Raw genomic sequence first — 15,271 nt, 5'->3', positions numbered from 1 at the left:
CCGTGGGATCTCAACCTCGTCCTTAGCGCGCTCCAGAAGGCGCCGTTCGAGCCTCTCCAGGACATTCCTTTGTCCCTTCTCTCTTGGAAGGTCACCTTTTTGATCGCCATTTCATCCATCAGAAGAGTTTCTGAATTGGCGGCCTTGTCATGTCGTTCCCCTTACCTCATTCTCCATCAGGACAAAGCCGTCCTCAGGCCCGTTCCTTCTTTTCTTCCAAAGGTGGTTTCCGCTTTCCATATCAATGAGGATATCGTCCTTCCTTCTTTTTGTCCGGCTCCATCTCATCCTCTTGAGAAGTCTCTCCACAAACTGGAAGTAGTTAGAGCCCTGCGTGTCTATCTTGCCAGGACCTCTTCCTTTCGTCTGTCCGATTCCTTGCTGATCATCTCTGAAGGTCGCCAGAAGGGCCTTCCGGCTTCCAAATCCACGATCGCTCGCTAGATTCGTTCTACCATTCTGGAAGCGTATCGTCTTCAGGAAAAGCGGCCCCCTCCGGGAGTAAGAGCTCATTTCACCCGGGCTGTGGCGGCTTCGTGGGCTGCTCGTCACCAGGCCTCGGCCATGCAAATTTGCAAGGCTGCAACCTGGTCATCTTTGCACACCTTCACGAGGTTGTACAGGGTTCATACCCAGGCTTCGTCTGATGCTGTGGTTGGTAGGAAGGTTCTGCAGGCGGCGGTGGCTCACCGGCCGACCTGAGCCTTTCGGTTACTTTCGTTCCTTTTTGCTGTTCCCACCCTTGGGACTGCTTTGGGACGTCCCATGGTATTCTGTGTCCCCCAATAAGGCGATAAAGAAAGATGGATTTTTGGTTCTTACCGTAAAATCTCTTTCTTGGAGCCTTCATTGGGGGACACAGCACCCTCCCTGTTTGTTGTACCGTGTTGGGTCTTAGAGTCCCTTGTTGGGTTGGTACATATGGTTCGAGTTTTTCTCGTTGCTTCTCCTACTGCTTTTTCACCAACTGAGGTGCTTGGTGCCTGTCGGTGGGTGTATACTGCCGGGGAGGAGCTAATTTTCTTGTTTTTGCATAGTGTCAGCCTCCTAGCAGCAGCAGCAGCAGCAGCATACACCCATGGTATTCTGTGTCCCCCAATGAAGGCTCCAAGAAAGAGATTTTACGGTAAGAACCAAAAATCCATCTATTCGCATCTACAAAGTTTTCTTCCCATTACTCTGAAGTGATTTTTGCATAAACATCATGTAGTGATTGTCACTTTACAGCTGAGCAGAATTTAAATGTTTTCAAGAACTTGGATTTTGTTGTTAGATAAATCATCAATTTCACATCTGCAGGAGCTTGGGACCCCCAACAACTGTCTGTTTTTAAGTTGCCAGAGCCGGTACTGCATCTTCATGCGATGTCGTCATCTTCCTTGCTTTGTGTTGTGGCTCCTGCGTAGGCGTACTGATCTGCCCTGTTGAGAGCAGAGCAATGCACTGCAGTGCGCAGGTGCCGGGAAAGGTAAGAGAGGCCCAGCACGTGCGCACTTCAGTACTTGTCTCTGTCCTCAACAGTGCAAATCAGTATGCCTGTGCAGGAACCACGACACAAAGCAAGGAAGAATGACGAAATCGCATGAAAATGGGAGGTGCCGGACCTGGACCTGCGACGCCCATCGGACTGGACCGCCCCCGGGTGAGTATAATAAAACTTGTTTTTCTTATTTTTCAGGTTAGATCAGGACTTATCTACAGCATTCTAGAATGCTGTAAGATAAACCCCAAAAGGCAGTGACCGCAGCTTACATGTGAAAACCGAGGTGACAGGTTCCCTTTAAGTCCCTAGGAGTTAACAGTGCTTTTTAGGAAGGGTACAGCTGTATGTAAGGGCTCAGGAGCTGGATCTGCTTCACCAGAGCACCTGCCTCTAACAGAAGTCATCGACATGTACGTGGTGTGTTTTCACGGATGCACCCAATTCGGCGTTGATTGCCTGCTGAACAGCCCCCATTACCGCCATATTGGGGCTCTTGGTTATTAGGGCTGTGTAGTGTTTCCGTACATTGTACAAGTGATCAGTCACAGGTTCCAAGTTCCAAGTGTGTTTTGTTTATTTCTAATAAAATACTTTTATTCTTGCTGTGCCTTTATTTACCATGTAACTATAGAATTGGTAATGGATAGGTGTCTCATAGATGCCTCTCCATTACAAAGCCGTGGGCTTTAAGTCACCTGACAATACAGAAGTGATATCAACCCCACAAAAAGAATTCCCACTTGCCACCACTACATGGCAACTAGGAAGAGCCAGGCAAAGCACCAGAATTGGTGCATCTAATAGAAGTGCCTTTTCTGAGCAGCTGCGGGATGCTATTTTTAAACTGGGGGGGGGGGGGGCAATATCCATGGAACCCTACCAATCTGAGAAAACCAGCCCCCAGCTGTCTGCTTTAGGAAGGCTGGTTGTCAAAAATGGGGGGACCCCACGCCATTTTTTAATTTAAATAATTACAAAATGCGGTGTGGGGAGCCCTCTATTCTTGATAACCAGCCTAGACGCTTCTCCATTACTAAGCCGTGGGCTTGATGTCACCTGACAATACAAAGGTGACATCAATCCCACAAATATGAACCCCACTTGCCACCGCTACAGGACAAGTGAGAAGAGCGAGGCTAAGTGCCAGAATTGGCGCATCTTTGAGATGCGCCTTTTCTGGAGTGGCTGAGCTGTGATGTTTGTAGCCTGGGGGTTGGGCCAGTATACATGGCCCCTACCTTGGCTATCAATATCGGCCCACAGCTTTTTGCATAGCCTATGCTGGTTATTAATTGTAAGTGGACCCCACGTCATTTTTTTTAGGGTCCCCCATTTTAATAGCCAGTAAAGGCTAAGTATACGGTTGTGAGCTAATATTAATAGCCTGGGATGTATGTATGTGTGTATGTCACCGTCATCTATATATCTTTGTATTCTGTGTGTATATATCTATTATAGCCTAACCTGTCAGTGTGATTTTACTGTACCCGGCTTTTCAAATGCAATCAGTGTGTAAGAATCAAACGGCACTCGCATGGTCTGAGTGCTGTGTGATTTTTTTTTTTTTTTTTCTTCTCTCTCGTACCCATTGACTTCTATTGCGGGATGCGATCCGATTTCAGATTACAATCGCAGCATGCTGCAACTTTTTTCCAGTCGGATTGTGATCCCATCCGAGCTGGAAAAAAAACAGGTGAACACACAATGATAGATTTACATTGGTCCGAATTCAATCCGATTTTTTTTATCGGATTGCATTCATCCAATTTCATCGCAAGTGGTAATGAGTCCTTTCAAAGACAGGTGACCCGTCTGTACACAGCTGATAACACATGATCCACTAATCACAGTATATATAATCTCTTGCTATCAAAGCGTTGTATGTACCCCAATTCTGTATCAATGAAACATCAGCTAACCAAGCAAAAAATAAGCCCTTTCACACCTCCATTGATGGAAAAATAAAAATGTCATGGGTATCAAAAAATTGGAACATGAACCAAAATTTTGTATTTATTTTTTTTACCCAAACTTCCCTGCAGGGCTTCAGAGTAATCATACCATGTTGACGTGATTCCACATGTACTGCAGTAGTTCAAAAACCGGTTGAAGAAGTGCTAAACACAAAAAAATATTGATAACTATAGAATATCTTCTGCATTGTGTCCCAGGAGTTTAGCCAAATCTCTCCTTCTCACTGTTATATGTCTGGTTGTGAGGATGAATGCTGCAGAAGGACCCTTTCCTCTCTGCACTGTCTTTCACAAAAAGATTGTTAAAGGGGTTTTCTGCATGAATAAAGCAAATTTTAATCAATAGATCTTGTAATAATAATAATTTCCAAAATTAGGTTGTGTTTAACCCCTTAATGACCAGGCCAATTTTTACAATTCTGACCACCGTCACTTTATGAGGTCATAACTCTGAAACGCTTCAACGGATCCTGGTGATTATGAGACTGTTTTCTCGTGACACGTTGTAATTTATGATAGTGGTAAAATTTAATCGATAAGACTTGCGTTTATTTGTGAAAAAATGGAAATTTGGCGAAAATGTAGAAAATTTCGCAATTTTCAAACTTTTACTTTTTATGCCCCTAAATTAGAGTGTCATATCACACAAAATAGTTAATAAATAACATTTCCCACATGTTAACTGAAGAGGTTAACTAGTGGGACAGTTTTATAGAGCGGGTCGTTACGAACGCGGCAATACCAAATATGTGTACTTTTATTGTTTTTTTTTTATTTACATAAATGGATTTATTGGAAAAATACTTTTTTTTTCTTGGGGATTTTCCTGTTTAAATATTTTTACACATTCTAATTTTTTTCTGTTTTATAACTTCATAACATTGTCCCAGGTAGGGACATCACTATCATGTCAGATCACTGATCTGACACTTTGATCTTATATGTGTTCCCCTGCTGTGTACTGTGTAATGGCCGTGTCTGACCGTGCAGGAACATGGTCTGATCATACCACAGCTCCTGGGCAGGGGAGGATGCAAAAGAAAGTATACAGACAGGACAGCAGGGATCACAGCTGATTACTTCTGTGAGGTGAAACATGTTTTTGAACAGGCAAGGAAATGTTTTACCTCACACAAAGAATCCACTGAGATCCCATGCTGTCCTGTCTGTATACTTTCTTTGCGTCTTCCCGTTATTATTTCAAGATTTATTGATGAAAATGTACTTTGTTCATTGAGAACTTGCCCTGGTTAAAGCTGTTCTCATTGTTCATTTCTTGGTTTTACTTGACTACCAGGAGAAGGGTTAAGTGATATTTTATGGACAAAAGAACTATTTATGTCTGTAGAAATGCTTTTATCGAAATGATGGTAGTTTGTGGAAATGTTTTTTTTTTTTTCATCCTCAGTAATTGTATATCATCTGTAATCACACTGGGAATTATAGTGAGTAGCGTCATGAATTTCTGTTTTGCCTAATGATTGAATAATCGTGATTCTGTTCATAGTAGCAGGAGAAATATCCAAATGGAGCACAAAGAATGCACTTGATATTGTGACTTTAAAGGGATTTCTCTGACCATTTATCCTCCCGATGTGTTCACTGTACAAGCCATGCCACATACATAGGCTAAGTAATTTGTATCCCTAGCAATCTCCATGTATCCAGTGATATTGGGTGTGAACCGTGGGGGCCTCTGCACAGTAAATACACCAGGTGGCTAAGGCTTTGGTCACTTAATATCTTTCAGGAGGAAATGAAGATATGACCCAACATGTACCTGGAAGTGCCCATAGGGCTTAAAGAAGTTTTCCATAACTTGTACAACGCCTTCTCATACCCCTTGCTTGGTGATAGCCTGTACTCACCTCTCATTCCAGTGCCATTCCCACGGTGTCCGCACTTGCTCTCCTTGGACTTCCATGTGTTTTTTTTTACACGTGATGCCGGTGCCCAATCACCGCTGGCGTCACTGTCCCGCCTTCTGTCGAATTGAGCATGAAGCAGAAGTTTGAGATGAGCTGCAGCCCTGACTTCCTCTTCATGTTCGATTTGTCTGAAGGTAGAGACAGTGACGCCAGTGCTGATTGTGCAGCGGCATCACGTGTCGCAACAACCGCATGATAGCCAAGGGAGAGCGAGTGCCGACACCGCAGTAACCGCGCTGGCACGGGAGGTGAGTATAAGCTTTATTATTTTATGGTGGCAAAACATTTTGATCAAGAATGGGTTGTCCTAGTAGTGGACAATCTTTTTAAAGCTGATCTGTCACCAAATTTGTCAAGTCTAGCTGCATGCATTATTAAACAAATCTATTAGAGCTTATGCAGCTGATGTATTTACTATGAAATTCAATGTCAACATGGCTGTATAATCCTTTGTGAAAGTTTAACTTTAACGGGGTATTCCAATTTTCAATATCCTCTTACTAATATGTATTATGTGTAATAATTGCAAATACCTCCAATTATAGTTATTCGGTATGTCGCTTACCCCATGTGCAGGGCATTGCAGTAACTTAGGTATCTATGGTTATGACTAGAGATGGGCAAACCCGAGCAGTAAAGTTTGGCGTTCGTACCGAACACCTACTGTTCAAACACAAACTTCTCCAGGAAGTTTGTGTTACTGTTCGGGTTCGACTGCCCGAACACTGGGTGTTTGTTGCACTGTCATGTGCAAGGCAGTGCGGCAAACACAGCTTCTGATAGGCAGTGAAATCATCCCAGCCGGTCAGAAAGCTGTGGTTCACACGCTGTCGAATGACAGGATGAGCGCCCAGCTGTGATCGGAGGTATAAAGTTTACCTCCGGTCACTGGTATCAGCTGATGGGACTACTAATCCCATCAGCCGACACCTGCTGCCGTTAATAACAGAGCAGGAGCGGTGGTTTGGAGTATTTATCAGTCGCTCCAGCGCTGTAAATAGTAAAAACCACGGCTTGAGTTCCCCTGTATTTTTGATAACCAGCTAGGCAAAACTCACAGCTGGTGGCTGCAACCCTCAGCTGTCAGCTTCAACAAGGCTGATAATCAAAAATAGAGGGGGTCCTCACGCTGTTTTTTTTTTTTTTTAATTATTTAAATAAATAGTTAAAAAAAGAAAGGGCATTGGGTACCCCTGATTTTTGACAACCGGTCTTGCTAAAGCAGACAGCTGGGGGTTGGTATTCTCAGGCTGGTAAGGGGCCATGGATATTGCCTCCCGACTAAAAATAGCATCCCACAGCTGCCCAGAAAAGACACATCTATTAGATGCGCCAGTTCTGATGCTTTGCCCAACTCTTCCCACTTACCCTGTAGTGGTGGCAAGTGGGGGGTTCATATTTGTAGTGTTGATGTCACCTTTGTATTGTCAGGTGACATCAAGCCCACGGCTTAGTAATGGAGAGGCGTCTATAAGAAACCCATCCATTACTAATCCTATAGTTGCATGGTGAATAAAGACACAGCCAGAATAAAGTCCTTTATTAGAAATAAAACAAAACACACTTTTTAACTTTTTTATTTCAAAATAAAGAACACGGTTATACTCAAACGCCTAATTCCACCGAAGCCCTCGTTCTCCGGTAATAAAAATAAAATAAAAAACAACTATATACCTTACCTGTCTGTCGTTCTGTTCCACGGTGTAATTCATTTCTGGGGGATAAACAGTTTTCAACCTGGATGGTGCCAAGGTGCATCCATTCAGGCGGAGAACCACTGGTGACTGAGTAGCTGCGAGCACAGCTTAAGTTACCGGAGGTTACCTCCAACCGGACAAATGAACTGCGGTGACCTCTGTGAAATCCCCACTAGCACCGTGAGAAAAACTCACTCTGCTAGCGGGGATCTCACAGAGGTCACCGCAGTTCAGCCTGGCTGGGACCGGAGCCTCAGTGACTGGAGGTAACCTCTATGACGTCACCACTGGTCACATAGGCTGAGCTCGCAGCCGCTCAGTCGCCAGTGGGTCTCAGCCTGGAGGGTCACATTTTGGCATCATCCAGGTTGAAAACTGTTTATAACCCAGATATGGATTATGACATGGGACAGAACGACAGACTGGTATGGTATATTTTTTTTTTTTTATTTTTAATACAGGAGAACAAGGGCTTCAGTGGAATTAGGCGTTAGGTTAGTATAACTGTGTTTGTTATTTTTAAATAAAATAGTAAAAGTGTTTTTGTTTTATTTCTAGTAAAAGACTTTATTCTGGCTGTGTCTTTATTTACCATACTACTATAGGATTAGTAATGGATAGGTGTCTTATAGACGCCTCTCCATTACTAAGCCGTGAGCTTGATGTCACCTGACAATACAAAGGTGCCATCAACCCCACAAATATGAACCCCGCTTGCCACAGCTACAGAGCAAGTAGGAAGAGCCGGGCAAAGCGCCAGAATTGGTGCATCTAATAGATGAGCCTTTTCTGGGCAGCTGGGGAGGCCAATATCCATGGCCCCTTACCAGCCTGTGAATACCAGCACCTAGCTTATCTGCTTTAGTAAGGCTGGTTGTCAAGAAATGGGGGGGACCCCACGCCGTTTTTTAAAATTTATTTAAATAAGTTAACTTAACAGCTTATGGACCCCTCTATTCTTGATAACCAGCCTTGTTGAAGCTGACAGCTGAGGGTTGCAGCCCCCAGCTGTGAGATTTGCCTGGCTGGTTATCAAAAATGCAGGGGAACCGGCGCCAGTTTTTTTTTTTTTTTAATTTACCGCGCAGGAGCAGCTGATGAATACTCCCATCCACCGCTCCTGCTCTCACTGGTATTAGAGGCAGCATGTGTTGGATGATGGGATGAGTAGTCCCATCAGCTGACATCAGTAACCGGAGGTAAACTTTTATACCCCCGATCACAGCTGGGCACTCACGCTGTCTTTTGATAGCGTGGGAACCGCGGCTCTGACCGGCAAGGATGACATCACTGCCAATCAGAAGCAGTGTTTGCCACACTCTCATGTACATGACATCGTTGCAAACACTGCTTGTTCAGGCCCCCCCATTCAAGTGCATGGGCTCTAGGTACTGTTCTGGTACCCAAACTTTTTGTAACTGTTTGGCCGAACCCGCTGGACTCGAACATCCAGGGGCCCGCCCATCTCATATAGTGACAGTTAGTTGTTAGTGGTCATAACCCTGGATATCTAAGCTACTAAATGAAAAAACAATCCAGTTCACCGCTTAAAGACATCCCAGGCGTCGGAGCACGGAACCGCCGTGTCTTGGCGCGAAAATTTCAGTAGATAGTCCAGCTCAACGACAAAGTGAGATAAAATTCGTTATTAACTCAGATTCCAATAGAGGATAAAATATCAGCAAGTATGAAGCAGAGGGTTGCGTTTTCTACGTGTTTTGGGTGACGCAGCACCCTTAGGGTATGTGCACACGTTGCAGAAAATTTCTGCACAAAAACCTGAATCCCTTCCCAGAAACCGCACCTATTTTTCCGCTGCGGTTTTTGTGCGTTTTTTGCGCGGTTTTGATGCGTTTTTGATGCGTTTTTTACCGCAGCGGTTTCTAAAAGCATGGGAGAAGCCTAAACCGCGGAAAAAAATGCAAAATTAATGTGCATGCTGCGGTTTTTACCGCGATGCGGTTTTTTCGCGGTAAAAAACGCATCAATGTGCACAAAAAGTGCAAAATGCATAGAAATGACTGCACCTTATTTTTAGCGGTTTTATAGCGGTTTTATAGTGAAAACCGCGGTAAAAACCGCTAAAAAAACGCTGTGTGTGAACACAGCCTTAGTCATGAACCTAAGCTACTGCAATGCCCTGCACATGGGGTAAGTGACGTAAATCAGAAGACCTATACTACATTTCTAATTGGAGGTATTTGCTAATATTTCTTTTAAACATACTATTGGGATAAGATCTTAAAGATGGGAATGTCCTTTTAATTTTGATCTACTCAGCCTGATTGAGCTACGGCAATCAGGCTAGGCGGAAATTGAATTAAACTTTCAGAAATGAGTAAACAGTCATTTTTGCATGGATTTTCATAGTAAGTACAACTCCTTCCTTTGGTTGAAGAGTTCATTATTAATGAAGTATCCCCTTTGTATAGTAAAATTTGGTGACAGATGTACTTTAACCTATTTCTGTAAATGTACGTCCTGATTGCAGGTGATTTCCAGGTTTATGGTCGTTTTTGAGATGCAGCGGGCTTAGGAGTTGTGCCTGTTATACAAAGTTGAGCTTGTACTGTGTGTGCTGGGACTAGACGTAGCTCTGATCCCTTGACATTAACCCTTCTGAAGCCGCTGTCCGTTGTCACAGTTGTAAGGAGTTTGACAGTGGGACATCGCTCCATCTGTCACTGTGTCATCACGAGGTGCCAATATTTCCTATGACAAGTAAGCCTGAAAATGTCCACAGTTTCTGCCCTAACCTTCTGTAGATCAGAGCCCCTAGGGGGTGGGGCCTGATAGCCTAATTGTCAGTTAATCACTGATAGGTTGGTACATACTGTAGGTAGGTAGCACAGTATATTATCAATGTGATCAGAGGATTGCATGTCCAGGTCTCCTTGTGGGACCACTAACAATAGTGAATAAAAAAGGAAGTTTTTAACTCTAAAAAAAATACTTGCACAAATATAGTGAAAAATCCCAATTGTAATAATAAAATAAACTCCAAATCAACACATTTGTTATCGCTGCCGTAGTATAAAACTCTAATCATTTATTCTGCATAATGAATGCCATGAAAAAAAAGTGCAAAAAACATGCCTAATATCTGTCTTTGTTCACCTTGTTTCACATAAAGATGAAATTAAAAATGATTGAATTATCGTATGTATAAAAAAACTACAGCTTGTTACACAGCAACAGGCCCTCATGTTCTTCTGTAAACAGAATAAATAAAGGCATGGCTCTCAAAATATGACAGCCTCCCCCCAAAAAAGTGGTCTTTTTTTTTTTTTTTTTTTTTTTTGTCCAAAAGTGGCAAAACATAAAGACCCATAAATTTGGTATTTTCATTATTGTATTGACAAGTATAAAAAATATCACAGTTATTCCGAACAGTGATCTTTTTTAAAAAAGATACTTTTTTGCCTCCCAAAGACTGTAATAAAAAATGATCCAAAAATAAAATTATACCAATAAAAACTAGTTTGTACATCAAATAATTATCCCCCATTTAACGCTGTTGATTGAAAATTATGAAACTTAGTATGTTTTTTTTTTTTTTTCTAAAATATGTAATTATTGTACAAAATTATTGTACAACTTATCCCCCCCCCAACACACACACACTCCCGCCAGAAAAAAAAGTTATGGCTCCAAGGGGGAGTCGATAAAAAGTAGCAAAAAAATGCTGTGCCATAAAGGCCAGAACAAAAACGGGCTGTGACTCCAAGGGGATTCAAGGGTCTAACGGTGTAGATCTGGTATCCTTTCCGACAGTGCACACCTATGTACGGTACCTTACTTTTAAATCTACAAACTTCTTTTTAATGCTTAAATCTATAAGTCAGCCTTTTTATTTATAAAAAAATAAAACTTACTGTGTATGACATATCCTCCCCCCCCCCCCCCCCTTGCACACCAATGGAATGTGACGGAGCCCTAGCTGAAGTTGTGGTTTCGCTCTGATGCTCGTGTTGCAGAGGGTTCTAGTGTTACTTGTGATTTCTACAGAGTCGTGAACCATTGTTTCGTTTGGAAAGGAAGCGTTTTATGTGCATTCTTCTTTTTTTTTTTTTTTTGCTAATTTTTAAGGCCATCCTGTCTTTCCAGAGTGACCTCAATCAGTAATGATGATCTTTTCTTACACATATGACGTCTGTTAATGAATGATAAGAGATGTTAGCGGACTGGTGTGCACCAGGGATAAGTACTTGCAGATTGATGTTTACCTATGGGGCGGTTTATAAGCAGCTGTAATTTTGCAACATCTTGTTCATTTAACAGCACTACATAAACCACACTAACCCGCCTACGTCCAAGAGCAAAGAGAGAGATGTAGAGAAGAAAGAGGTCGATAAATCAAGGGAACATTCCCGTGAAAGGGAGAAAAAAGAGGAAAAAGAAAGAAAAGAGAGAAAAAGGGTTAGTGTTAATTATTTTTTTTTTTTCTAATTTCTCAAAAATTGCATGGCTAAGTAACTAAATGCTCAGTAGTCTGGAACGTGCCCAGGACAATCTAGTGGGGTTCAAGGTCATTACACTGAGTGAACAGGGTTAATGCCAAGCTGCTTTGTACTCCTTTTGAAGTCACTCATGTTGTCTGTGCCCTTTGTTTTTGGTGGCATTAGATTCTTTTGTAATCTTACATGATTCTATTTTCTGATATATACAGTATGGAGGGGCAATGAGCAGTTCATGCAAAAACTCAGGATGACCCCTTAAGGCTACTTTTACATTTGCGTTTTTTTTGCGCAGCGCATCGTGCGCAATAGAAACGCATGCAACAAACGCATCATGCGTTTTTGTATTTTTTATGCGCATTCGTTCTCTAGGGGTTAAAACTAGTGTCTACACATTTTTACGCCGAAAACGCAGACGAACGCATGCCCATGCGCACGCCTGCGATCCCCTAGACTGTAATGTGTTATTTTGTCGCATTCCGTGCGCATGCGTTTTTTTGACGCCTTTCGGCGGACCCAAAAATGCAACAGGTTGCGTCTGGCGCGCCTAGGCGTACACCTTGAAAAAAGCATGCGCACGAAAACGCGTACGAACGCATGCAAACACAAGACCATGTGCCCACCCATGTTAAACATAGGTACACATGACGCATGCGCATGGACGCGCATGATGCGCTGCACAAAAAAACGCTATTGTGAAACCAGCCTAAAATGACTCCTTTTCAGTTTTCTGGTCCTTCCGTGCAATGAGATCATGTCTCCACACGTGACCGTTATGACCAGTGCTGTCAGTGATTTGCTGTCATTGTCTCCTACCAAGGCACGCAACTCTGCAATGGATGGACAAAAAAAAAAAATAGCTAGAGACCAGAATACACTTTGCATGGGAATAGTGGGAACATTTTCTTGTTATTTTAATCTGTTTAGGTAAAACTGGTTAAACTCTTCAGAACCTAGACAAGGGAAGAACAAGAGTGTAACATTACATGCCCATAGTCGCAAACATTCTTAACTTACTTGATTATTTTGCATTGAACTGCTCAGTATGTTTTCAGTTTTCGGGACAATACCACTCCCATCACCTATGTTTCGTGTATGCAGTAAAATAGTTACCAGTCGCTGTCTTCTGCCTTTTATAGCACTGCTCCTTTTCTGTCCTGAAGGTATGAATACATTGGTTTCTCGGTATACAAGCCTATACCTAGCTGCTTGTTTAAGTAGCAATTTTCACGTTTTGCTAATAAAGAAAGGTAATTGATACATTTTTTAAGTCCAAATAGTGTAATGGGAAGATCACACATGGGGTAGGCAATATGTTTGGTTTTCATGTACAAATAAAATAAGCTTATAAATAAAAACATAAGTCCGTTATAATGGATGATCAATAAGGATCTCGTTAAAAGTTTTTAGTTTCTATATCAACATTTGATTTTCATTCTAACTCCTCTGAAAGGATATCGCTAGTAGAAATATTAATCGCCATGTCGTCACTGTGCAACAAGGGGAGCCACATATAACTTAAATCTCATGGAGATGATGATACAGGTAAGTACCATCATTGGATTTAGTCCTGTTCAAACCCAAATTGTTGTGAAGTCACAGAGTACCGTGTCACTGATGTTCATCAAGATAGTTAGCGTACGTGGATTACACCACAGCCGGACTCGCCCCACCTGAATTTCAAGCTACTACCTCGGAATACTGTCCCGCTTCAAGCATCCATCAGAACCAAGACCACTAGAACATCCATTGGACCTCTGAATGTACAACAGGTTTGACTAGTACTTACAGTTGTGCTCAAAAGTTTACATACCACGGTGGAATTTTTGCTTTCTTGGCCGTTTTTCAGAGAATATGAATGATAACACCAAAACTTTTTTCCACTCATAGTTACGGGTTGGGTGAAGCCATTTATTGTCAAAGTACTCTCTTTAAATCATAATAACAACCCAAAACATCCAAATGACCCTGATCAAAAGTTTACGTACCCCATTTCTTAATACCGTGTATTGCCCCCCTCTAATATTAATGACAGCTTGAAGTCTTTTGTGGTAGTTGTGGATGAGGTTCTTTATTTTCTCAGATGGTAAAGATGTCCACTCTTCTTGGCAAAAAGCCTCCAGTTCCTGTAAATTCGTGTCCTGTCTAGCATGAAATTGGGATGATTTAGCGAATCCTGCTTTGAGCAGGGGGTTGGACCAGATGGCCCAGGAGGTCCCTTCCAACTCTACGATTCTATGATTCTATGATTCTATGATTCTATGAACTCCACGCTTGAGATCTCCCCAGAGTGGCTCAATGATATTGAGGTCAGGAGACTGAGATGGCCACTCCAAGACCTTCACTTTGTTCTGCTGTAGCCAATGACAGGTTGACTTGGCCTTGTGTTTTGGATTGTTATCATATTGGAACATCCAAGTACATCCCATGCGCAGATTCTGGGCTGATGATTGCAAATTTGCCTCCAGCATTTGCTGATAACATGCTGCATTCGTCCTTCTTTCAACTTTGACCTAGTTTCCTGTGCCTTTGTAGCTTACCCATCCCCAAAACATCAGCGATCCACCTCCGTGCTTTACAGTAGGAATGGTGTTCCTTTCATCATATGCCTTGTTGACCTCTCTCCAAATTAAAATGTTTATGGTTGTGGCCAAAAAGTTCAATTTTGGTCTCATCCCTCCAAATTACCTTGATCCAGAAGTTTTGAGGCTTGTCTCTGTGCTGTTTTGCGTATTGTAGGTGAGATACTGTGTGGCATTTGCGCAGCAATGGCTTTCTTCTGGTGACTCAACCATGCAGCGTATTTTTCTTCAAGTGCCTCTTTACTGTGCATTTTGAAACAGGCACATCGCTAGTTTTCAGAGGGTCCAGTATTTCAGCTAATGGTATTTGTGGGTTTTTCTTTGCAACCCGAACAATTTTCCTGGCAGTTGTGGACCAAATATTTGCTGGTCTACCAGACCGTGGTTTTGTTTTTACAGAGACCCTGATTTTCCATTTGTTAATCACAGATTGAAGACTGCTGACTGGCATTATCAATTCCTTGGATATCTTTTTGTATTCCTTTCCTGTTTTATACAGCTTAACTACATTTTCCCGTAGATCCGTTGACAATTCTCTTTTGCCATGACTCACAATCTAGAAACATCAGTGGCTGGATGAAAGATGCAAGAGTCTGTCTGGATTCCAGAAACTCACTCAGCTTTTATGCACCCACACTGATTACAAGCAAACAGGTCACAGTTGAGGATGTTACCTTTAGTAGCCATTTGTGTCAACTTCTGTCCATGTTATCAGGCCAAAATCACCAGGGTATGTGAAACTTTTGATCAGGGCCATTTGGATGTTTTGGGTTGTCATTATGATTTAAAAAGAGAAAACACAGTAGTTTGACAATAAATGGCTTCACCCAACCACTAACCATACGTGGAGAAAAAGTTTTGGTGCTATCATTCATATTATCTGAAAAAAGGCTAAGAAAGCAAAAATTCTGCTGGGGTTTGTAAACTTTGGAGCACAACTGTACACACATACCTTGTAGGAACAGGTTGAGGAAATGATTGGAAATATTTGTGACAGTATCTGTATCATCTTCTTCATGAGGTTTAAAATATTTGTGGCTCAAGTTGGAGGCAGTTAATTTATTCCCTCCTGGCACATTGACTCTCTGCACACTGCCAATACGGCGGTTAATAGTTCTGCTGGAGTTATCCTTCCAAAGGAGTTAGAATGA

General features: G+C 42.2%; 1 protein-coding gene across 1 annotated transcript in view; it reads left to right on the top strand.

Moving 5' to 3' along the window:
* THOC2 (THO complex subunit 2) overlaps window positions 1-15,271 on the top strand; it is a 231,251-nt gene that overhangs the window by 205,164 nt on the left and 10,816 nt on the right. The window contains exon 34 of the mRNA XM_073547602.1: window positions 11,363-11,500. Coding sequence (XP_073403703.1) covers window positions 11,363-11,500 — 138 coding nt within the window. The remainder of the gene's footprint in view (window positions 1-11,362; window positions 11,501-15,271) is intronic.

This window comes from Dendrobates tinctorius, unplaced genomic scaffold (genome assembly GCF_039654945.1).
Source record: "Dendrobates tinctorius isolate UK_male_01 unplaced genomic scaffold, ASM3965494v1 ptg000154l, whole genome shotgun sequence".
NCBI lineage: Eukaryota > Metazoa > Chordata > Amphibia > Anura > Dendrobatidae > Dendrobates > Dendrobates tinctorius.
Note: the sequence above shows the minus strand (reverse complement) of the source record. Positions and strands in the feature narration are given on the sequence as shown.